Genomic DNA, 25,466 nt, shown 5'->3' with positions numbered 1-25,466 from the left:
TCAGCTCGGCATCCTCACCCACCTGCATGACAGCATGCCTAGGTTTTGACCTCTTCAGTCTCGCCCCTCTCTGTCTGTCTGTGCGCCTTTCTGCTCCCCGGAGGAAGGAGCGGGCGCTGGTTCGGGGACAGGTGAGGACGCAGCAGCTGCCGCTGCCCGCACTCCCTGGCGCTCCATGGGCTGCGCTGGCGGCGGGTGCCTGGTGCCCTCTCCCGGCTGCCGCGGGGACCGGACAGCACGGAGAGGACGGGGATTGAAAACACTAAATCCCTTCCTCTTGTTTGGGGTTTGCTGGATGATTGGTTTCCTTTCTTCTATTTTTCCCCCCTTCTCTGTCCTTTTTTTTCCCCCTTCCCTTCTCTCTCCCCCACCCTTTTATCTCCCCCCCCCCCTTCTCTGTCTTTTGCTGCATTAGCTGACCACATCTCTTTTCTGTTTCTCTTCAGTACTCCAGAGAGCCAACAGTTTTCACTCCACAGCATTAAATAAGTATCAGAATTGGAGGAGAAAACTCCAAACGAGTAAGTAAAGGCTGAGGACTGATTGTATCTTGTATTTGTGCTGTCTTCTCTTTTCCTGTCTCTCAAATGTCTCTCAAATTTCTCCCCCTTTCCTTGAACAAGTTTGTGGTTTTGAGTCATTAGATGGGAAAACAGCAGTCTAAAATGCACCAAATATTTCATTTCTTGCCCTACAAGTTCATTTTCCCTTTCTGTGTGACTGTTCCCTACATTATTATACCCACCAGCAAGTGGTGTCCACTGTAATTTTGCAGCCATGAAAATACACCACTGTCTCAGAGCTGCATATCCTGCCTCTAGCCCTGCCTACTCTGATTACTTGTGATAAGGGGTGATGCTGGGTCTAATGTTTTAAGTATCACTTATTGGAAATGCTCCCAGAGGTGCCTATTTACACCCATCTACAGGTACTCTGTCATCTCTCTTTTTTTCTCAGAAAAAAAACAGATGATGTTTCTGAGTGATATTTCTGAATGGGAGAGAGTACAAACAGTGCAAGCAGTGCATCCCAAACAGTGAGCTGCTGAAAATACAAGCTACAAGTCCTTGTTCTCCAGCACCTTCACTCCATTTTGACTGACAGTCCCAGCCCATTGGAATCACATGGGAATACAGTAATTTGGATAGTGGTGAAGTCTGTTCTCAGTTCACTTCTGACACACAGTGTGGTTTCCCCTCAGAGCTGAGGCTGCATCTAAGCAATCTTCTCCCTGGGCTATCATCTCAAAACAAGCTGTCCCCAGCCGGCCTTGGTCCCACCTCTGCTGCTTCAGAGAGGGTTACCTGCCCACCGTGGTACAGCCCCTCTGCAAGGGCACACAGTGTCTGCCCAGGCCCTACTAAGGACTCACAGGGACTGGCCAGGAATGGCCATACCAGTATGGGAGCTGAATGAACTTACCAGTGGCCCAAATCCTCTCAGAGCTTGGGTAGAATTGCAGTCATGTTTGTTGGGCTGGGGTGTTGACAGCCTTAAATATAAAACATGAAAGTACAGCAGCAGAAAGAAGGGATTTGTGCATGTGACTGAGTGCCACAGTTTCTGGGCATGGAGACAGCGGGTTTTGGGGAACGGTGGTGACAGCCTCTCTTTAACCCTGCCCTCAGCTGCCCTCTGCAACAAGCCAGATTCCTGCAGCCACTCAGAGTCTCTTCAGAGACCTTAAAGGCTCTGCTCCCAAAATAAGCAGGATCCCTGCGTCTGTTATGGGATCAATGCTCAAGCAGAGGCACCTGGGCTTGCTTGGCTTGAATGCATGAGCAAGTCTCAAGATTGTTTCCAAGTACTCACTGTGGGATGAATTTTTACATCTCAAAAGAGGAGACAGCATCTCTCCGTCTTGGCACCAGGCTTGCCTCCAAGTCAGATACCTGTGGGTACATGTGAGTGATGTCCCTTGGAGGTCCCCAGTGTCACATGTCTGAGGTAGCTCAGTAAATCTCAGTCAGGCTGCCCAGGGCTATTTCACAGTCCCAAGAGGATGCTCCCACCAAGCTCGGCTTCAGCAAATGCTGTGATGGGCTATCCCCAGAGAGGCAGCTGGGGCAGATGGACAGGCAGACAGACTGTGTTCCCAGGGATTTGCTGCATCCCAGAGGTGTGGGGACTCACTGTGCTCTGTGAGGCCTCTCCAGAGCAGCTGCACAAGATGTCCCACTGAGGGGAAAGCTGTCATAAGTTCAGGATGGGGAGGTAGAGCAGGGTGCCCTCAAAGTCCCATGGCATCTCTGTAAGTCTTGGGACTCTCCCTGAACACCCTACAGCATTTGGGGATTGGCTTATACATTAGAGGTTGGCTTTACCAACGTCTTGGTTTTAAAATCTTGCTTTGATTGATCTGTTTTTAAAAGATCAAACTAAAATACGCTTATTCCGGGAAAAAACAAACAAACCAGAAGAAAGACCATGAGAGGGGTTCACTCTTAATTTTGACTCATTTTCAGTTTGTTCCCCGCAAGTACATTGCTTAACCATTGTCAATTCATTTCCCATCATTTTATAAAAACCATCCATGTGCCTCCGAAGGGCTCTAGAGGGAGCTAAAAGCCTTTGAGAGCGAATCTATGTGACACAAGAGTTTGTCTGAACCTCAAGGACGCTGTTAAATTAGGTGTAAAGCACATCCAGCCTATATTGGGAGCAGAATAAAAGCATTTTTTACTCTCTGGAGGAACACTGTAAGTCTTGGTTTCTATATTTGATCCACTTAATATTTGGTTACAAGAATTCATATGATCATCACTCATATGAAACAGTAATCTGTCTCTTTTTCAGACCTATTTCCCAAAACACATATGTTTCATAAACAGCACGAGGTAAGCAGCCAAGGAAAGGAAATCAGTGTCATGGTTATATCAGATGAAAGGCTCAGAGCAGGATATTACCTTTCAAAACCTTTAATCCCCGTCGCACAGCCACAGGGAAAACCATGCTTGTCATTTATCTTGGTCACTTGGAGTAGCTTTTGGGCCAAGCAGATCACGATTGTGCCCTAGGGACTGTTTTGAATGTGAAGCTGCAAATACAGCATATTGGTGGGAGTAACTTCATTATGTCTGTGAAAGATAGCCCTGCGAAAGAAGGATGTTCTTGCCTGTGCAGGCCTTATCCTGCCTAGGAGACCTGCAGTGGGAAGCAATTCTCCCCATGGGCATATACTGTTACCCTTCAGACCCCTGAGCTGTGGGTTTTACATCCTCATGGATGTTATGACATTTCCCCTCAGTGTGCTGAGTTGTGGCTTGTGCCTGTGGTGGGAGGCTTGGGGTTTTAGTGGATCAGGCTAACCCCCTGGCTCATTTATACAGGTGATGGTGGGCCTTTTTTATCCTAATTCTGGATTCTCATGTTTTCCCATGACTCAATTCACTTCACAGAACATAAAGGTCAGCCCCCGCCTGCTTGTCTCTGTGGGAGTTCCTTAAGGAACTCCAGCACATTGTTTCCCTCTGTTCTTGACCAAATGTAACAAATTACATCAAGATTGGGAATAAATAGGTGAGATTATGAGGGAAAAAAAAGGTCAGGCTTTCTTCCTGGCTTGCCTTTTATGAAGTCCATGTGCAGGAACTATCTTTTCTCTGGTGGGCTGCTTTTGTCTTTGTGCAGCTTTTAATTCCTATGTAGAAGAACCAAATTTACTTTGGGATCATTTGTGGCTTTCAGAACTAATAATTGTGTTTGAGAGTTAATGATTCAGCTATAAATATACTTGTCATGTTATAGTTTGACATGGTAATACCTTAGCTCAGGGATACTTTTCTTCTGTCCAAAGGTAGTTTATTATGTAAAATTATCCCAGGCACAAATATTAGTGAGTTCACCTGACTCCCTTCAGGCACAAGTTTATCTCCCTACTTTTTCTTCCAGCAGGTCTAAGTCCATCTGTGCTAGTTTTGGTTCAAGGCCTTTACCGATTAGTTACCTGACTGTCCTAGGAGAGCCTCCAGTGCCCGTTAGATTGGCTTGGGAGACTACAGGATTATTTCTGTCCTTACTGCCTGCAGGTGGTTGCATTTCCCATTTCCTTCCCATTCTGACAGACATCCCTCTCAGAAGTCATCAATTTTTCTTCCTTTCTCAGAAATACCCAAAGCTTCCAAAGGGTACTGTTTTGTTGGGTTTTTTTTGACTGCCTCTGCCTTTAGGGCCTGAAAGACCTCTAAAGGGAGATGGTTTTCTAGAAAGTTTCCGGGAACTCAAAAGCTGCTTCACCATGTTCAGACAAAAAGTAGAAGCAGTTCAGGTCCACCACTGAACATGTCAATGTGTATTTTCAACAGTGTGCACACACATGTGAGTGATGCCATAAACATCATTACTGTATGTCAGCTCTTCAGGTGCAACTGTATCCAGGTGACCATTTGACTTTCTACTTTTGTTCTTAATTACAAACTTCATTTAAGATAAAAACAATACATTTGTGATGGTAAAATTTGTGTCTTTGGCAGGCTTCCCTCTATTGTCCAGCAAGAAACCTGGGCTACACTGGAAGGACTCCTCAGCCAGCTGTCAAAGTGGTCCTGGAGAGGATCAATCCCGAACACAGGTATGAAGGAGCATTGTGCAGGGCAAAACAAATGTAGCTACTGTAGAGGCATGTCTGCTCTTGACAGGCTGCCTGAGCATCCTCCTCTCTTTCAAAGTAACCTCTAAAGTTGGAGTTATGCCTGTGCTGTGCAGAGAAAAGAGACAGTTTGATGCTCTGATTGATATAACCATTCCCAAATGATGCAGCTAAGTCATGTTTGCTGTGGGACTCAGACCTCAATTGCATTGAGAGCTAAGCACTAATTTGTTACATTAGCCACCATGTAGGCACCATCACCTGCCCTTCCCTCACAGCATGGGACTTTGCTGCCACTGGGATATCATTAGTGCCACAGTGTCTGCCTAAAGGAGAGGAAGTCACCCAGACCTCTGACCCCCAGTGCTCCCAAGCAGGCTGTTGGTCTGCCTGTGTACTCAATAGGGCTGGATGGAAACATGTGACATATTGGGCCAGACCACACGCCAGCAGCAGTGGGGTGAGAGGGTATCACACCTGAGTGGCTTAAATGCCAATCAGTTGCTGTGCGTCACTGACTGAAGGGCAAGTGCCAACACTGGCCTTGAAGAGCAAACCTGGGAGCCAAGGTAAGAGCTTGGCTGGTGGCAGCCATAGGAAACCTGGCAAAGGAGACTGGGGGATCTTAGGCTGTTACAGCCTGTAGGTGTGCCTGTGTCTCATGTTTCACTCTTGCATTCGGTGGGCAGAAGACTTCTTAATTTGTTGTAGGCTCTTGCCTCCACACCTCCCACAGCTCGGAAGCATCTTCAGCTTCCTCCAGGACCCAGGATTTCCATTGTCTCTTCTGCTGGTTTTAGTTTCTTTTTTTTAAGGCTGAGGAAGGGTGGGCCTGCTGTAAGTGCAGCAGTCGTGACTGACCATCCTGAGCAAAGGGCAGCATGTCCCCTGCACTTTGAGCCGGGTGGAGACCAGCCCACATCCTCCATGTCCTAGCCCGTTGTCCTCACCCATTGTCCTCACCTTTGGGTTAAACACGTTTAAAATTGCTTGACCTCAGAGTCTGCGTTAGAACAAAATCAAGTCTTCCACGTCTACGGTGGTGGTTGAAATCCGGTCCAGGACAATAGGGCCAGGAAGGGAAGGTCCCAGGGGAGCAGAGCTGCACAATGCTGCCTCGCCATGCTACACACGAGGAGAAGTGACTCCACGCAGCTCCCACTCTATAAGCAGTGCTTAGTAGCCTTTTTCCTTCTCTAAAGAGAGGATTAAGAGGGTGTTTATTTGTTTATATTTCTCATGTTTTTCTCTCTGAGATCCTGGCCAATATTAATTTTAGTCATCAAATACAACTGTGAAACAAGGAACAATCATTATTGCCTTACTTCTCATGCTTCTGGGAAATGAGAAGTCAGACAGATTAATGTCTTCACCCATTTGAATTTGGCAATCTGGCACATTAAGTGGAAACAGGAATTGAATCTTCGCACCATCCATTATCACGTAGCATTGAGGATAAAATGCCTCCCTTTTAAGAAGGAAAAACCCTCTAGTTTTGGTCTACTGGCTAGATAAGGTGAACATTTACCCTTGCTACTATCTCCAGCAAAAGATTTTGGAGGCTAGAATAATGAATTTAAATCTTCACTAAAGCAGAAGAGAGAACTAATTGAATTGTTTAAAACTACTGTCTTGAATTTTACGGTCTTTTCTGGGTCACTTAATTCATTTCTACCCTCACTATATAAGTTTGAGATATCATAAAAGCAGTTGGAGAGGATGACTGATGGTTTCTTGTGCTTGCTGGAAAGTCTAAGGAGATGCAACTGGAATGGACACAGGAGAATAGAACAGATCTACTCTTCTTTATTTTCCTGTAGACAAGACCGTTTCTTTCTAAGAAAAAGATTAAAGGCAATTCATAAAGATGCTATAGATTCTTAGCATGAATAACATTATTTTAGATTATTAAAATTATGAAAAGAAGTATTAAATCTCCACTGCCAGAGAAGTATTAGCCCTTTGGGGAGAAGAGCTTTTCTCCTTGTGTCATCAACTACATATGTATGTCTGTATATTTGTGTAATTTTATTAAATGTTAGGTTTGTTAGTATTATGTTAAGATCAGCATTGATTAAAATATTACATGAAATAAAAGATACATTGGCTGTATTTTTCTACCCCTAAAATAATATTTTTTTCATACATTTTACAGTCAGCTTATTACAAAAAAACACCAGAAGTTACAAGAGGACATTTCAAACTCTACAGCCCAGTATTTCAAAGAAAAGAAAAAGCCAGAGAGATGCCTGAAGACATCTGCCTCTATGTGCCCCATTGTCCTTTTCAGAGCAGCACCAGAGGTTCTCCACAGAACCCTCCTGGGAATGGGGTACTAGCTGCTGATTTTTCTGAGCCTGAAGATACAGATAGTGATGTTGGGACATACACAGTCCAGGGCTGGAAGAAAAAAACCCAGAAATATACCTCTGAGCCAGAAGATTTTAATAGGAAGACAAAAGTACTGTCACCTCTGGATTTGAAAGAGAAAGATGGCAAAAAACCAAGGCACTCAGAAAAAAACCTTGAGCAAGAACTAAAGGAGACCAAAAAAATGTTGGTGTGTTGTAGTCAACAGCAACCCTTGTACAATTCAAACAGGATGGACTTGGGTGGATCCAGCCCAGGGTATCGAAACAAAGGAGTACAGTGGACTTCAGAGGAGAAAGATACAGACTGGAGTAAAGATGTGTTCAGACTATCTGGTTGTGCTGTGCTGCCCTCTGCAGATGGTTCTCCATCAGCTTTGCCGGTCAACACCAAAGATGTTCTGCGGATTCCAGGTGCAGTTGCCAGAGAGCATGCAGCTAGCCAGCCAAAATCCCCACTGAGGCTTATAGCCAATGCAATCAAAAGGTCCATTCTGGAGCCCCTAACCTCATCTTCAGAAGAACTAAAGCAGTCCTCAGACACTAAAGTCAAAGTGTCTTCAGAACAAACTTTCTTCAGCTTCCCCAGTACTCCTGACTATTCCCTAGGCCAAAGGAACAGTAACAATAATAGAACAAATAACACCCAACCACAGGAGCTTAAAACAGAGGAGTGGATAGGGCAATATTTAGGAAATGGGAGACTTTGCTCAAATCCATCTAATTTTTCTCTTGACTCTGAAGAGAGATCTCCAAGGGATCACAGTGAGGAGGTATCCTTCCCAGTCTACAGCCCTCACACCAGGCCTTCCAAGACAACCAGTATACCTCAGAAATCATCTTGCACTAGGGTGGAGGATGTCCCAGGACTCTTAGAAAAATTCACCTTTAAAGAGACTACTCCAGGGGCTCCCATGGATGACATATTTATCTCCAATGAGAAATACCTCCTTCTTTCATCTCCAGAGCCCAAGAACACCTCCAAGGACAGTCTGGGTGACTCTGCACAGAAGGGTAGTCTTGGGTCACTCTTTGGTAGTCTGAGAAGTAAAGTTTGTGACAGAGAAGGGAATTCTTCTGTTTCACCTGTGCCTTTCTTGAAGGACTATTCTCCAGAAGACAGACTATGTCATCCTTCTGCAGGTGAGGACTTGAGTGGAATTATTTTTATTATATTGTTATTGTTATTATATAAAGCACTTAAAATTTATAAGATGTGTGTGTAATCGTGCAGACACATATCTGTTGTATGTTATGTTTAATTTATCGTTCCTTAGGAAGACTTAATACCTTTTTTTGTTAAGGTTTAGGAGTTGTTTCCAGTTTAAAGGAGCAGAGTGGATTTGCAAGCAGAGCACAGCTTGCTGGACCCAGGTTTGGTCTGTGGCTCGCTGCTGTTCAAATGTGTTTGGGCCAGGAAAATGTCTTGACAGAGGAGTAGGATGCTGGGCAGAGTGATCGCTGCTGTGACACCGAGGGTGTCATGGACAGGGGAGTCCAGTGGGTGAGCAGAAGAATGAGCACCAAAACCCTCCAGTGCAGGATTAGAAATGCACTTAGTATCTCTTTTCATGAGGACCTCAGAGACTGAAGTAATACAGCTGCAAGAATGAGAAGCTTTTCTTTGTGTATGTGCTTCCTCAGCAGGTGTCTCTTCGGCTCTGCCTGCTGCAGTGGAAGAACTGAAGGAATACTTTTGAGAGCTCTGTGGTCATTAATATTCCCTTCTTTGATTTGAGATGAGGTAGTGCCTTATTGACCCATGCTGACCTATTTGAGACTCTATTTGTGTAGTGATCAAAAGGCATCAATTTTCATGTTTGCTTGCAAGAATGAGGTTAGTGTTAAATTTGCAGGCAAGTCTAAGAAATATTGATATCAGACAAAGAGCAATCTGAGCATGAGCTCAGGAAGAATTAAGCACAGCACAGTTTCAGGTATGAAATACAAAGTACAAGAGGTGCACCCACCTGTCTTTCTCCATGATCCATCTTTCCACTAGCTCACTGCAGAAACTTGGTTATTTAACTCAAAAATCTTTTAAATTGTATCATTATATCCCTTTGTTTCTTACCTTATTAAATTGCAACCCAAACTGTAACCCAAAAATTGCTGATGTGCTGTAGCATTAAAATAACAATCTCCATGTAAAAGCCAAAGTCAGTGCAATGTTCCCTGTGAGCTGCCAGGTCCTTTTTCATACCCTTTTTGCTTAGGAAGTGCTGCATACTGTGAGGAAGATATGTGTATCTGAGACTTGATCCAATGCTCATTGGATTGAATGACTCCCTCTCTTATTCCTGGACTGTTGGATTGCATTTTTGGAGCTTCCTTTATCTAACAATGTGCAAAACCAAGCATCTTCATTGAGACGAAGGATGTTCAGGACTGCACTGAAGCCACAGGGAGCTGCTGGTGTTCCCATTTGTCATGCTGTGGTCTCCAGTGGGAGGCTTTCTGCAAGTCTATACCTTGTCATCTTCCATCAACTAAGTCAAGCTGACTTGCTCTTAACTAGATGAGATATAATACGTAGTACATTCTAGTATGTTGTGTTCCTACTAAAATGGGAAAGTTTCTAGCTAGGTTTGAATAATACTGTATTTTAGATCATTCGAAAAACATGCTGATTTAATGTGTGTTGCATTCCTCTGCTTTGCAAGCCAAGACAGACATTATTGAATTATTGTAATTATGGAACATGGACAGTACAAAATCTGTTTGGAAGAAGAAAAATACAGCTTTGCACCAGCCATTTGGCCTGTAATCTGTCATCTTCAACATTTCAACATTGCAGCTTCCTAAACTTTTTGAAACGTTCATGTTTGAGTAAATCAAACTGGTAAAAAGCCCAGTCCTGCTTGGCTCTCTAAAATGGCATTTCTGTCTCATATTGGCACGTGTTTGAGGCCCAGACTTGACAAACTTCAGTCATCAACTGATGATGAGCTTTAGCCCACATTATATGTCATTATTTTTCTCTCTTGAAATTCACTGTGAATCTCAGAAAATTTCTTTCCTTTTAAGGGAAAAAAACCCACTCCCAGCACCTTGTGGAAACCAATTTGATGAGGCTCTCTGCAGTAGGGCTTTTGTACTCTTTTTGAGGCCAGATGGACTTGTTCTGTGGAAGTATGGTTGGTCTTGCATTACACTGATGTTTTCTCCCTCAATGGGCTGTTTAGATGTGGAGCCAAGGAATGAGCTGAGTGATAAATGTCCATGGACTTGAGATGAGACTGGGCAAGGTTCTTGAAGAGAAATCCACCAAGGAGTAACCAAATGTCTAGAAACAATTTCCAATTTAGAAAGCTCCTGAACTGGAAAATGCTCAGAGGCTGGGCAAGCATGAAGAGGAGGAATCACATATGACTGTCTGATGCCTATAACATTCCTTTAGATATCCACTGTTGGAGACAGACTGCAAAGTCCTTCAGTCTCATCCTGTACATCTATTTCTATGTCATGTTGTTCATCTTTCCCTGCACTTTAGCTTAGTGAAAGAAAAATGGTTTGTTGGGGTGGATTTGTTAGTATTCAAACATTTGTGGTATTTTTTACTAAGTCTGCATAAAGCAAGTTCATTCCACGAGGTAATTTCATATTATGCTTGTTATAGTTATCTTAAAGTTGAAATTTGCATCTGGGTGACATTTTAGAGCATATTTCTGGTCTCTCCCACAAGGAAAATAGCCAAAGAAAAATAGTTGAGCAGGACACCGAGTGGCTGCCCTTTTAATATTGAAAGAAATGCACTGTCACACTGTTTCTGTACCCCTGAAATGTAGCAGGACCACACATCTGAGAGCCAAAACCTGTGTTCTCATCCCAATTTTGTCACACTTTGCTGTGTGTTTTTAGGCACCTCCATGCTTCAAATATGCATGCTGTTTTAGCAGAGAACATCAATTCTGTGAAGTGTATATGCAATAAAAATGACAGAGACCATAACTGTCAATGTGCATGGGTAGATCCATCAGATGCTTCATTACTGAGTGGTTTTGTGTAGTCCTTTATCCTGTAGGCTCTTTGGGTGGAGCTCATTGCAGTCGGGTGGCTGTTGTCTACCAGAGCTTTGGGTAATACACCTCTTGAAAGGCTGAAGCTTTGTTGGAGCAATCTAAATGATTTTCCTCTGCAGAGCAAGGTGCAAATACGTTACTGTAGCAGACAGGCATTGGGGATGTCGTGAATCTATTCCATGCACAGACATTGGCTTCCTAGAACTCATGAGATGTCTCTTGGAAGTTGTTGGGGAAGTCATTGACCCTCTCTCTCCGTCCCAGAAGGGAAAGGGGCTCCTGAATCACACACCTGAGCTGTGGATGGATTTGCACTCTTGTCTGCAGAGTGTGAGGCAGTGGGTGGCACCAGCGTGACCCCAGAACCAGGAGCCATTGGAGAGTCCCTGGCAGGTCAACAAGGACCTCCTCCAAGTGCTGTGAGGTATGGGGAGGTGCAGGGTGGTAGCCTGGGCAGTTCTGGAGCAGGGGAATTGCCTGTGGAGGGGACTGGAGACCCACAGGAGGTTCCTTCAGTGCATCGATGTTACCTTCTTGATGCAAATTGAGGATGTGCCAACTAGGAAAGGTGCATTACTGGAACAAGCAGGGTCTAGTTGAGGTGGTGAAGGTTGAGGGCAGCCTTGGCTGCAGCAACCATGAGTTGGTGGAGTTCAGGATCTTTTGTGGCAGGTACAGAATACCGAGCAGGATCACAACCCTGGACTTTAGCAGGACCAACTTTGGCCTTTTCAAGCAATTGCTAGGGGATAGCCCATGGGACAGGGTACTAGAAAGTAAAGGGGCCCAAGATAATTGGTCTATATTCAGGGATCACTTTTGCCAGGCTCAGGATCAGAGCATCCCAGTGGTTAGGAAATCAAGAAAGAGAGCCAGGAGACTTGCGTAGATAAATAGGGAACTGTTGGGCAAATTCAAGTGGAAGAAGCAAGTCATGGAAGGAAGGAATGGCCACTTGGGATGAATATAAGACTGTCATCAGAGGATGTAGGGAGGCAACTAGGAAAGCTAAAGCCTCATGGGAGTTGTGCCTTGCAAGGGAGGTCAAGGACAACAAAAAGGGCTTCTTCAAATACATTGAGGACAAAACTAACACTAGAGGCAATGTAGGCCCACCAATGAGGTGGATGCCCTGGTGACAGAGGATACAGAGAAGGCAGAGTTACTGAATGCCTTCTTTGCCTCTGTCTGTACTGCTGGAGACTGCCCTCAGAAGCTCCAGAGGAAGTCAGGTTAAGGGAGGAGTTTTGTTTGGTTGATGAGGACTGGGTTAAGGATCAGTTGAGCAGTCTGGATGTGGATAAATCCATGGGCTCTGATGGGATGCACCCGCAGGTGCTGAGGGAGCTGGTGGAAGTCATTGCTAAACCACTGCATCATCTTCAGTAAGTTGTGGAGAACAGGAGAGATGCCTGAGGACTGGAGGAAAGCAAATGTCACTCCATTCTTATAAAAGGGTAAGAAGGAGGACCCAGGTAACTACAGACCAGTCAGCCTCACCTCCATCCCTGGAAAGGTGATGGAATGACTTATCCTGGGCGCTGTCTCCAGGCATTTAAAGGACAAGGGGGTCATTAGGAGCAGTCAACGTGGCTTTAGCAAGGGGAAGTCATGTTTGACCAACCTGATAGCCTTTTATGAAGATGTAACCAGGTGGGTAGATGGTGGTAGTGCAGTGGATGTGGTTTATCTTGATTTCAGTAAAGCATTTGACATCATCTCCCACAGCATCCTCATAGCAAAACTGAGTAAGTGTGGCCTGGATGGTCAGGTAGTGAGGTGGATTGTGAACTGGATGAAGGGAAGAAGGCAGAGAGTGGTGATGAATGGGGCAGATTTGGAGGACTGTATCTGGTGGAGTCCCTCAGGGATCAGTACTGGGACTGTTCAATGCATTCATTAATGATCTTGATGAGGGAACAGAGGTATTGTCAGCAGGCTGGAGAGTTGGGCAGACAGAAATCTAATGAAGTTCAACAAGGGCAAGTGTAGAGTCTTGCATCTGGGAAAGAATAACCCCATGTACCAGTACAGGCTGGGGAATGAACTCTTAGGGGAAAGAGACCTGGATGTCTTGGTGGACAGCAGGATGAGCATGAGCCAGCAATGTGCCCTCATGGCCAAGAAGGCCAATGGCATCCTGGGGTGTATTAGAAGAGCTGTGGGCAGTAGGTCAAGAGTGGTTCTCCCTCTACTCTGTCCTTGTGAGCCAGCATCTGGAATATTGTGTCCAGTTGTGGGCCCTCAGTTCAAGAAGGACAGGGAGCTGCTGGAGAGAGCTCAGCCCAGGGCCACCAAGATGACAAAGGGAGTGGAGCATCTCCCTTATGATGAAAGGCTGAGGGAGCTGGGGCTCTTCACCTTGGAGAAGAGGAGACTGAGGGGTGATCTCATTAATGTTTACAAATATGTAAAGGTTGGGTGGCAGGAAGATGGAGCCAGACTGTTCTCAGTGATGTCCAGTGATAGGACAAGGGGCAACAGGTACAAGGTGGAATATAAGAGGTTCCAAAGAAACACAAGGAAAAACTTCTTCCCTGTGAGGATAAAGCCCTGGAATGGGCTGCCCAGATGGGTTGTGCAGTCTCCTTCTCTGGAGACATTCCAAACCCACCTGGACGAGTTGTTGTGTAACCTACTCTAGGTGGTCCTGCTCTGGCAGGGAGATTGGACTGGATGATCTTTCAAGGTCCCTTCCAGCCCTTGAGATTCTGTGATTACAACTCTTGCTGCTCAAGGAACATCCTGCAAAAAAGGAGGGCACAGGGGCTCCATGGATTCTCTGACTGTGCAGCTTCATTGACAGACTGGGTGCTTCTAAAACTGAGACCACTGCCAAAATCTGACTTTCTGCCTCAAATTTCTTGAATTTGCTTTTCTTACATTACCACTTGGAATGAACATGTTTCATGGATCCTGATTTTAAATTAGGGCTTGAGAGACAAGTCTAGGGGACTGGGATCCAGGAGAAGGCAAGGAAGAAACATTTACATGGAGATAATGGGAAGTGATTTTAATCTGAATACAACTTGCACATAGAAAGCCAACTGTTACCTCAGAGATACAAAGAAAAATGGCACTGTTAGCTTTAAATAATGTACATTTCCATGATGTTGCCCAGCTGTTAATCATTAACCCTGTAGCAGGTTGAAGCATAGAGACAGATGTTCCAAAAGCAGTTTTATTTTCTGAAATAAAGAGAATGAAGCTATGAATTAGACAAATTAAGAAGAAATTCAAATATTTATACCCAGTTGAAACAAGATGCTGGAAAAACAGGCATGATAAAATTGCTGCAATTAAATGTAATTTAATTTATAATTCTGAAAGCATGCTTCTTCCAAAGGTAGCCTTTGAATTTTCCTTCTGGAGTGCATTGTTGTGATGTATGGATTTTCTTGACTTATTATGGCATTATAATCAACAGTTCAATGATGTGATAATATTCCTAAACCAGAAAAATAAGTGACGTTTGTTTAGACATAATTAATGAAATATTTATGTTGCATGAGGCTGTGTGATAAAGCCTTGTTCTCTTAGTCCATTTGCTTCTGATTACATTTGTGATTTTTTTATATGACCAGACATTCTGACGCCAACTATTTTACACTGAGCAGATGTCATGTAGTAAAAATGGGTGCCAGATGCTACAAGCCACATAAGGGTAATTTGTTTAAGAGCTGGCTCAGACTTTTTGCATTCAATTACACTGTATAGTGAGCCTTATACAATCATTTGGGTGATATGGCTAACTTCAGATATACATTTTAATGAACGTTGAGTGCGTTCAGAACAGCGTGCTGCATGCAGAGAGCTCAAGGAATTAATTTATTTGTATGTAATACCTGAAAAAAATCAAATATACCCAGACAAAGTTTTTGATAGAGATCAAAAATTTAATTAATGCTATCAGCTAGACTTCCAAATTGCTCTAGGTGCTGCTGATCAGGACTCAGGACAAGTGCAAAGTGTCTGTGTAAGTTAAAGAACAGTATGTTTTTGCTTCCCTGACTATTTTGTTCCTGCATTTTAGGATGTGAACACCTATCTGTCAGAAAACACGTTATTGAATATTCTACTTCTTCCTCCGATGATGAATTTGAATCAAAGCCTTCATTAACACACAAGGTAACCTTGGCTTGGACACAGAAAGATCTTTCTTCAGTTGGGCTGTATTTAAGATGTTCATCTTATGATTTGGATTTTGATCTAAAACACACAGCTGTTTCTCAAAGTGGGGACTGGAAAGTTTTATCAGTGGAGGTTATGTGTCACGGAGAGAAAATACATTAAAACCCTTTAAAACAGATGAACATCAAAATTTCTTTTTCCTTTTGGATCTTTAATTCCCCCAGGTTACAGCAGCATTGAGAGAGGAGGTCTTAATTTGACTAACAGACATGTTTCACCGAAACCTCTTTGGAGCTGCATTCTTAAGTGGCCTTAATATGTAGCCCAACAATCAAACTATTGAAAAAATTAAACCAAACAGATGCAGATTTCCCTTGGGCAAATACAACTTCATTTGAGAGGCACTACAGGCAGGTTGCATGTGTTTATCCTAATCAGCACGGTGGTGTGAGCCACAAGTCACACCCAGACCCTACACACCGACGGGGCTGGCGGCACCCTGGGGCCTCCGAGCCCCAACACTGCACCTGTGGCTAGAAGGAGTGGTGGGGTTAAAGGACCAATGAACTCTTGACACCTAGTTCTGATGTGAAGAAACATAGCTTTTATTTCCTGAACAACTCATCAGAAGTGTGCTTACCTTTTTCCTGCAGAGAGAATATCAGTAAGTGGAATTAATAGTATGAGGTGGCCCTTTAATCTGTTGCCTTTGGAGGGAGGGGGTTGGCAGGAAGGAAAATAAAGCAAAAGGCTGCCTGCCACACTGAAAAAACACTTGAGCTGAAAGCTAAGCAGGGCTTTTAATGGAAACCCAGTTGCATGGCTCCAGAGGAACCGAAGTGCCACAAGGCAGAAGCACAGCAATATGTGGTGGCATGTCCTGCCAGTGGCTGTGGGTCAGAAGGTGTTGAGACGTCACGATTCATCTTTCCTGCTGTTGAAACTACAATCCATAGTAATATAATATTATTGTGAATTAAATCAAGTTTAAAAAAAAGGGAAAAGAAGGAAGACACCAGAAAAAAACTGGATAGGAGCAACTCCCAACAGTTCAGGCAGCCACAGGGCCAGGTAGGCAGTGGCAGCGGAGATGGCAGCGCTGCTGGGGCAGCTGCCAGGAATGGGGTGAATAAGCAACTGTTGCACATGGGCATTAGCAGAGATTCAGTTTTGATGCATGTTCCCCACTCAGATTGCCTCCTAGCAACTCTTCTCATGCCAGTTCTGGCTGCTATTTTCCCAATATCACTGTCTGTCTCTGGAAAAAACTTGGTGGGAAAAATTTTAGCGGCTTCCTAGCTCGTTAGTTCTTTAATCATCTTGTCTATGGTGTTCATATATCCCGTCATCTCCAAAATGGGAAAGCATTGAAGCACTTCCCGAGAGCTTGGGTAAGACAGAGCAAGCACAGGTGATGCCCTTGGCCAGCCCCATGGCACACGTTGCCCCACTTTCCCAGCAGCAGTAACATGTGCTCCAGGGAAAGGCAAAAAACCCAGTAATGCAGTAGAGAAATGGCACTGGTGAAGGTTTCACAGGGCTTTGGGTGGTGTCCTATAATGGCTGTTTCCTTCAGAGACATCCCTCTTACTGTGTGGCAAGCAATCCAAAGTGAATTTTACTACTTAGCAGCTACAGCAATAGAAATGGGTTGAGTTTCCTTAAACTGATCCTTCCCTCTGCCTGTGCCTTCCTTCTTCCCTGACCATGCTGATGTCTGCAGAAGCCATGTATAGTGTTATATTGTATATAAGTTGGCTTTATGATTTGGACATTTTTTATTGATAGACACAGTTCAATCACAGTTGCAATAAGAGCTTGTAACTATTTAAAATCCATGTATGCAAATGCAAGAAAATATTCCTAAATTAATATTTTGTTTCAGGTTGCCCCAAGAACCCTGCAGTAGTTCACTTTGCTTTGAGCAGGGGAGTCAAGTTAGACTCTCCAGAGGGAGTTCAGAGGTCTCCCAGCTTCCCCAGTTCTGTGATTCTGGGGAAGATCTGAAGAAACCTGTAATAGCATACTTATGCTTTGATTGCCCTTTTTCTTCTCTCTTTTGTAGGCAAAAAGGGCGCTGAGACGGAGAAGAAAACTGGAGAAGGAGACAAAGCAATTGATTAAACAAGAGGAGCTAAAGAGGCTTCATAAAGCACAGGTGAAAATGTAGCTCACAGATGTCCCATTTGCCTCCTCAGAGTGACTAGTGAGAACAGGAGATAAGTGATGTGGGCTCTACCCCTGTCCTTGCTGCAGCTCACTGCCTTCTGTGTTGAAATCCCCCCAAACCATCAGGACCAGGAAGATGTGTGTGGCAGGGCCTTGCATCTCTATATGTGACAAACCCACGTGTGCCCTAGGAAATCATCATAATTTTGTAATTGTGTATGAAGAACACGAGGGAATAAAGACTGGCAATAAGAGAAGAACATATTAAAGAGAGAAAGAGATAGAAAGGGGAAATATCAGCCCTTGAGAATGTAAGAAAGTCATCTATTACCCCTTATGTACTACAGGAGGGTACAAAAACAGTGATGTTTTTTGTTCTCTCTTCTTTAATAAGGAATGTAAACCATTTTCTTTCTTAGTGATGCAAAACCACTTCACTTTACACAGGCACCACTCTTCAGAAAATACTGGAAAAGCTCTGGGGTCTGCTCATGTTTTAATAATTCCAATTACAGATCAAAGACTTGGGAGTGCACTTCTGCACAACTCAGTCTCAGACTGTTCTCTTAGATGCCAAACTTTTCAGTTTTATCTATGTCACTTACCACACGTACATAGCCCTATACCTATATATATGTACGCACACAAAAATCTTAATGGCTTATGTGGCCACTAGCACTTCTGTTTGTGTCTGTACTGTAGCACAGGGCAGAGAATCCTGAGCTAGATTTCATCTCATTAATTTCATTTGTAATGGTAATCAAGATATGGCAGTGAGGAGAGCAGGCCTTTTGGAGGCATAGTCGTCCACCATCTTCTGTTGTATTCCTATAGCAGGTGGATAGTTTTGGGTTGAGCTTCTACTTGCTATTTCTGTACCAATATTAAAGTAAAAAAGAAAACTAATAAGATGTTTTTCAGATATGTATCTGAAATGTCTGATTTTGTAGACATCACTGCTTGTGCAAAATGTATCACTGAAAAGGAGAGAAATGTTGTGTTTGGACTAGGCAGCGGATTGTAGAAAATGCTAATATCTAGCTGTTACTGTAAAATCCATGACAGAATAAAACCCAGGGTAAAAAAAAGGCATATTATTTAATCCAAAGGAAGAGCAACTCTGTTACAGTTTTAACCTAAGAACTGTAGATTATCTCAAGGTAAAATTAGATGCATATGCACCTTCTCTTTTATTTTACTGCTTTGTGGAAATAATCAAGTCCAAAGTTTTTGAAACATCTTTTGTGTGTGTTAGGCCGTTGCTGAGGGCTTGGCTTGGTATGTCCTAATGCAGCCTGAAATGGGAACTGCTGCATCGATCTTTGACGATTCAACCTTTTAAAGTGTCTCATGCCTATTATCCACATGGCACCTCTGAAAGTCTTTATTTTAAAAGGAATGGACCATGGAATGTACAAGTCCTTCCTGAAGTGCCACTGAATTACCACTTCTTTGCTATTAGACCCATTCCTTCCTGTGTCAAAAGTTTGTGAAATATGAAAGCAAAACAAATAACAAGAAGCCATGGACAACAAAATAGCATAGCAAAGCATTCTAGCTGCAACCTTTGAATATAGATATGAGCTTTATTCATGTAGCATCTCAAAATAAATGCCTCTGAATGTGTAAGGTGTTGACTTCTCACACCTTGTGAGACACACAAATGTTATGGTCTCTGTTTTACAGTGCTGTACCTAAAGCTCAGAAAAACTGAGGTACCTATGATACTTACTCACATAAAAATGTGGAGAGATACCTAGTGGAATTACTAAATTGCTCAGGCACTCAACACACTCAATGAGTTTGCAGATCCCATGACTCCTCTGAGACCTTTTCAAGCTGTTTCTCTAACCACTGAGACTGGCTTTTGTCTCTGAATTTTTAAGCTATGTCTGTAGCTTTTATAGCAATATCGTTTTGCAGGCAGTCCAGCGCCAACTAGAAGAACTGGAGGAAAGACAAAGAGCTCTGGAGATTTTTGGTGTCAAACTAGAGAGAGAACTAAGAGGAGAATCAGGTAATTGAAGCACTGTGTGTTTGTTTGGTGGTGGGTTTTTAAAATTTTTTTCACAGCAGAGGCATTTTCATTAATGTCATAGAGTTCAGTACAAAATCTGAAATGAAACAATAACTGGAGGACAAAAGTTACTGTTTACCCTTTTCCTCAAACTGCTAGCTTAAGCACCTTTACACTGAATGCTGTAAGTTTTCTCTTGGTTGTCACAGATCTGGAATTTTTTGCCTTTTTTTTGAACCTGAATCTGCATTTTTTTCCCCTCCATTTCTTAAAACCCCATCCTGAGCTTAACTTCATCTTTTGGAGGGAACCAGTGAGGTTTCCAGGAGCTGTATCTCAGTTACCAAGCCAGCAGCAGCCCATGCCTAGTAACAGCGTTCTTAATGACTTTTTCTGGAGTGTGAAATGCCATTAATACGATTAGGGACGGTGGCTATGCTATGGCAACAGCAGCACAGAGTCACACAGACCTGAACAACACAGCCTTTCCCCAGGTGGGTAAAAGATAACAGGGACATTGTCCTGGCCCCATTCTGAGGCAAGGTTTCCCTTCTCCCGAAGCAAAAGTCTCAGGCACCCAGGACTGTAGCATCCTCCCCCAGCCCAGCCTTGCCACCACTCTCCAGTGCACATGGCGTGCATCTGGGGAGACCTGACCCAGAGGGACAGGGCACCTAGGGACTCCTGCTTGGCTCAAAATGAGGATGGCAGTGTGAACCATGTGTGTAAGGGACTTCAGAGTGGAGCTGGGGTTCTGTGCTGAAAGGACTCTGGGAAGCCAACAGCCTGATTGCAAACGTGTCTTTATGTCTGTTTAGAAAGCTGAACTTTGTGCTTTCATGACAGGCAGTTGCACAACCCTGAAAACCTAGACGTGCTTTGGCACCTGATCTTGCTGCCTTAGCTAGGCAACCCAGCAAAATCTCTACATGCTGGCTTTTTTAATGACATATTCCTTAGCAATTATTGCCCCTAACACTGAACTAATCATTTTGGCGAAAGCATTTGCCCAGGCTTTTATATTTATTAACTAATTTCCTATAATTGACAGTTCCAGCCTATTTCCAGTGTTATTTAAAAGGCTAGCATATTTTTTTTTCTTAAAAGAAAACATAATCTTTTATCAAATGGCACCCACCTTATCGCCTGTGAGGAAGTCTGCTAAAAGGACATAGAGGATTTGGAGTGTTAGCTTTTTCCTTTACTGCTGCTTTGCAGAAGGTTTGTTGTTATTTAGAAACCACAAAAATATAGAGAGACAAGAGGCTTCTAGCTCTTGGGATAGACACCAAATACCGGGGATAAATGGCCTAGAGCCACCTCTCATTTTTGCTGTTTTGACAATCACATTTCCTAAAGAAGGTTGTCTGCCAAGAGATTGATGCTTCTCATTCTCTTCCCATCCTTGGTAATTGGATTGCCCTCATTAAGGTGAAAGTACTATTTTTTCTCCTTGTTGATTGTTTGTGTGTAGGTGGCCAGTTACAAATAGGGCAGATACAGAAACGTGGGGTGTTACTGTCTCTCAATAGCTCTTCCGCTGCAAAAGCACGAAGCCATAAGTTTCCCAAACAAAACGTGAGTGCTTTGTTGCTTGTAATAACATACATGTACCGATGCAGGGATCGGTGATTTTAATATTCTGTTCAATCTTCTTAAAAATACTGAGCATTATTGTTTAATGAATGACCAGTGTTTATTGGGTTAAGTTGTATTTAAGCAGGTCTGCGCTTATGCAATTCAAGTAATTTAATAGGTATTATTAAGGTAATTAGAAAACGATCACGGTTCAGCAATAATATTGAGCTGCAAAGGTTGTGAATAACCAAATTTAGAAACAGGCGTGCAAACACTTCGGTGACATTTACGCAACTCTCCTCCAATAATTCTGTAAGCCTGGGATGAATGGCCCCTTTGTTAGGGGGAGTTATTCATTAGCTCCTCAACTGAATTAGAAGAGAACAAGCGTGGGTGTGAAACAACTGCCATAAAGACTGATGAGCAAAATGAGGCTTTGATGATCTTCTAATTGTAGTGACAACAATTCATGTATTTAAAAAAAAAAATCAGTCCTATTAATATTTTTTTTATGCCAGCTATTCCCTTTATTCTGATTCAAAATACCAAAGAATCAATCACTGATGTACCGTTGCTTTGTTTTCCACTGACATTTGTGGAGGCTTATGGAGATCTTCTGCCTACAAGAAACACGGAAATAAAAGTCTCGAACCAGATTTTCCACTGAAATTAGCATAACTGATCAGTTGACTAAACAAATCATGAAGAATGATTGTAAAGAAGAAAATCTGCATTGAGAGAACATTAAGAAACCTCTCCATGGTTTTGAAGGTGAACAAATATCTGCATATGTTGCAGCTAGTTTTTTGTTTCATCAGGAGCATATCCCAAGTTTCTTAGAACTTTCAACAGACTCCAGTTGAAAACCTGTAGGAATGAGAAATATGAAGTTTAGCTTTCCCTAAAAAGGTGCAAACTGGCCAATCCTTGTTTACTGTGTGATTGGTGCATGGAGGGTCCAGTGTATATTGGTCCAGTGTATCATCACTCTGGAGAACAGAAGGTGGAGGTTTTGAGAGCAGTGGTCAGTAAATACTCCTCTGCAGTCTGTCATTCCCTCAAAACTGATGAAAATAGAAGTAGCTACAAATTATAAGAGATCTGACTTTCAAACAGGATCTAGGTTAAATGAGACTTGGGTAAACCAGGAGGAAAGCTTTGCTTTAGCAATGCTACAAGAAAAAAGCTGTTGCGGCTCACAAAAGAAACTCACAAATTGTTTTCCCTTAACCTTTTAAAAGATCTGTTGTACCGCAACACACAAAAGACTTCACTGGATTATTCTGCCCTTGGAAGGAATAAAGCACTTCATCATATTTAAATAGCTATTAACATTGTTATTAACAAACACTTGAAAACCTCATGGAAAAAAAATGCCCCTGGAGGACCAGGGGGCATTCTGTGGGACGGAGAAGGAGGAGAAACAAGGGCTATTTTTATTTCAGCTTGCACTGAAGATTTTGCTTAAATGAGTGACATTTTTGCCAAGTGCCTTACTCTTTGCTAACCTCAATCAACCTGCATAAACAGTCTTTTGTTAGAGATACAGAGATTTTAAGGTGTAAAGAGGAAATGTCTTTAATTTTTTTTTTTTTACTATTCAGGAAAACAGCTAAAAGGGAGCTGGATAACTCCTAATGGTGGTTAGGTTCTGAATAGTACTGCTGCATCCCTGTGTTGGATATGTGAAAGGCCACTGCTGGCATGTCCAAGAGAATTGCTCCAGCAGTCACTCTGAGGAGATGTTTTTTATCACCTCTTGCTGCCCTGGAATATCACACTGGGCAGAGCAGATGTGGGGAGGTGTATTTGCAGTGCCACCACTACTGGTGTTATTCTGCATCAAAGGGTGGTGGGGTGTCCTGTTTAGTGAAGAAAATATGAAGTGATGAACATGTTAAAAAGGATAGTGAGGAAAAGAAATACATATGTGCTCTAATTTGCCACTTGAAAACACCCAGGGATTCTTCATTGCCAAAGATTTTTGTACAGATGATATTTTAGGAGAAGTAAAGGCCCTCATGAGGTAAAAGAGAAATCCATCTTCCTCTTCAGCCAGGCAGAGTCAAACTGTGAGCTCCTTGGGAGAGAGACAGTCTCGTGTTTTACATCTGTATAGTGCCTACCAGTTACACCCTGGCGCAAAATGTTACACCACGCAGTAATAATAGATTTGTCCTGTCCCACAGCATTTCCTGTCATTCAAAGCAGATTCAGATTTAGAGCCCAGTTCACAAATTAATGGAAATTTGTAGGGGATTTGATTGTGTATCTGATGCCCACTGGAAGCAGGAACTAAGTTGATACTTGCCAGCATGTACATTGTGAAGTCTGATTGTGTTAATGAGGTATCCATTTAGACATAGTTCAGCTGCCAGAGTCTAGTATCACCAAAGGAACGATGTTATTAAAGGCAGAACTAAGAGAAAGAAAAAGTGCCCATTTAAAAAAAAAGAAAAGAAAGTCTGTATGATTATTTGAAAGAAATAACTTCCAAGGTGTTTTTTAAATCTAATGCATTTTTAACTGCAATAAACTACAGCATTCAACCAAATGTAGACATGAATGTTACACCTATTATAGCCAGACATTACTGACCTAAGTTTTCTATTTTAAACAGATTCAGGCACAAAGGATGAAACTCAGATGCTACATGAATGGTTTGAGCTGGTCCTGGAGAAGAATAAATTAATGCGTTACGAGTCTGAGCTCCTGATTATGTAAGTAAGGACAAGTATTAGTACTAAAGATGAGGAGGGGAGAAAACGATACTCACGATACATGTGAACACTTCCCTACATGCTGCAGTTTGAGACTGTCATGGAATACATCTACTCAGAGTTGCTACAATCCGTTTTGAACACAGAGCCTTACTTGTCCTTCCCTCTCAGTGATTAAATTATTTGAATCCTATACTATACTTTTAACCAGTATAGCATACAGATGCTCTGCCTTTACGTAATGTGGGTCTAAAGGGGCACTCTCTCTGTGGAAGAAAAATAGTGTGACAAATTTATCTCAGTTTTCACTACAGTGATGAAACAAGCAGATACACCAAGCAAATAAAAACCACTTCAGATGCCACTGTTTGTGGTTGATGGAAAAAATATTGTCTGTAGCTCCCTCACTTTACTTCCTTGGAAACACACACCACAGATAGGTGGAGGTGACTTTCAGCTGTTTTCTCCACTATTCCTGGGCAATGTGGGAAGGTGATGAGTGCTGCAACAGTCATTACTCCCCCCTGGATTTCACTCTGGTGCAGGCTGCTCATTACCATTTATCCTTTCCATATCACTGTCAGTCCCCTGCGCTGTGTGCAGAGCTGCAGCCTAGCTGCTATCTCTGGCTGAACCCCAATGTCTCTCCAGATGTGCTGATGCTGCCAGGGGCCAAACATTTTCTTTCTCCTTCAATTGTCATTGGATGTTGTAGTAGCGATGCTTCCTGCTCATGCCGTCTGCAAAGCAGAATTTTAAAAGCCTGTTAAAAGGACTTGTTCCTGTGCAGAGGCCCTGGCAGAGCCCCTCAGGTATGTGAGTGTGCAGTCCTATCCAGAATTATGTTGTAGGTGCCACCAACAGAGCACAACTGGTTACAGCCTTAAGTGTTGCGGTGTATGAAAGAACTTCATCTGATACATACCACAAAAGGTGGCAGTGGTACTTCTGACATTGCTGCAGGCAATGCACAGGCAAATCTTTTAGCTTCAACTGCCTGTAAGGAGAAAATACTGGATAAAGAGAACATAAAATCTCTTGGTTTAAGTAAAATTGACATATATGCCTTTTCTGATAGGAAAAAAAAATCTTACTCTTTAATATACTTTTTATTATACTTAGAGCCCAAGAGCTAGAACTGGAGGACCATCAAAGCAGGTTGGAACAAAAGCTAAGAGAGAAAATGGCCATTAATGGTAAGTGAAAGGAGAGAGTATGCTCCAGCCCACAATGATGGACCATGCCTATATGCCTCTCCTGTTGGCTCAAAACCAGACCAGAGTAACTGAGCCTCTTCCTTCTGTGCTCTTCCTCAAGTGCAGCTCAGCCAGCAAAACGTAACTTGAATTCTTCTCATCTGACTTCTAGAGAAGACAGCTAAGCTAACCTGCCCAGTTAAACGTGGAACTGGATCAGAAGCACTCACACATATAATTCTGCTGTTTGTGCTGTGCAGGCAGTAGCATCCAGCTAACACATGAGGGTGGGCAGCAACAGAAAGTAATTTCTTCAGCCGCCCAAACACAAAAGAGATAATCTGTTTTTCTATTAACTGTAGCATTTCTGGTTACTGCAGCATTTTGGAACTACTTTCAGGTACTTGGGATTACAGTTTGGCTTTGTCCTTTGACTTGGTATTAGAAAAGAGTATGGGGATGAGCAATGCAGGGAGAAAGTGGGGGTTACATAGCATTCAATAACCAAAAATATCCTGTTGTGTTCGAAGCATGTGGATTGTGACAGCAATTTTCAATACATTTTCTGAAAAACACTTCCAGTTTATTACAGGTACTATATTTCATGGTTGGGCTTTTTACCATATAAAGTAAATTTAAACTCCAGCCTAAGTGGTTTTATAAACCATTAGTGATT

The 25,466-nt window shown here is 42.9% G+C and overlaps 1 protein-coding gene across 5 annotated transcripts in view; it reads left to right on the top strand.

Annotated features, from left to right (window-relative positions):
• The window catches only part of MICAL2 (microtubule associated monooxygenase, calponin and LIM domain containing 2), a 129,193-nt gene that overhangs the window by 100,379 nt on the left and 3,348 nt on the right, over positions 1-25,466 (top strand). For all 5 annotated transcript variants that reach the window (XM_061999489.1, XM_061999486.1, XM_061999487.1 and 2 more), the window contains exons 22-29: positions 447-521; positions 4,473-4,570; positions 6,744-8,100; positions 15,013-15,107; positions 17,176-17,268; positions 19,203-19,296; positions 23,495-23,594; positions 24,717-24,790. In XM_061999489.1, the coding sequence (XP_061855473.1) occupies positions 447-521; positions 4,473-4,570; positions 6,744-8,100; positions 15,013-15,107; positions 17,176-17,268; positions 19,203-19,296; positions 23,495-23,594; positions 24,717-24,790 (1,986 nt within the window). The remainder of the gene's footprint in view (positions 1-446; positions 522-4,472; positions 4,571-6,743; positions 8,101-15,012; positions 15,108-17,175; positions 17,269-19,202; positions 19,297-23,494; positions 23,595-24,716; positions 24,791-25,466) is intronic.

This window comes from Colius striatus, chromosome 7 (assembly GCF_028858725.1).
Source record: "Colius striatus isolate bColStr4 chromosome 7, bColStr4.1.hap1, whole genome shotgun sequence".
Taxonomy (NCBI): domain Eukaryota; kingdom Metazoa; phylum Chordata; class Aves; order Coliiformes; family Coliidae; genus Colius; species Colius striatus.
This window is presented reverse-complemented; position numbering and strand designations above follow the sequence as displayed.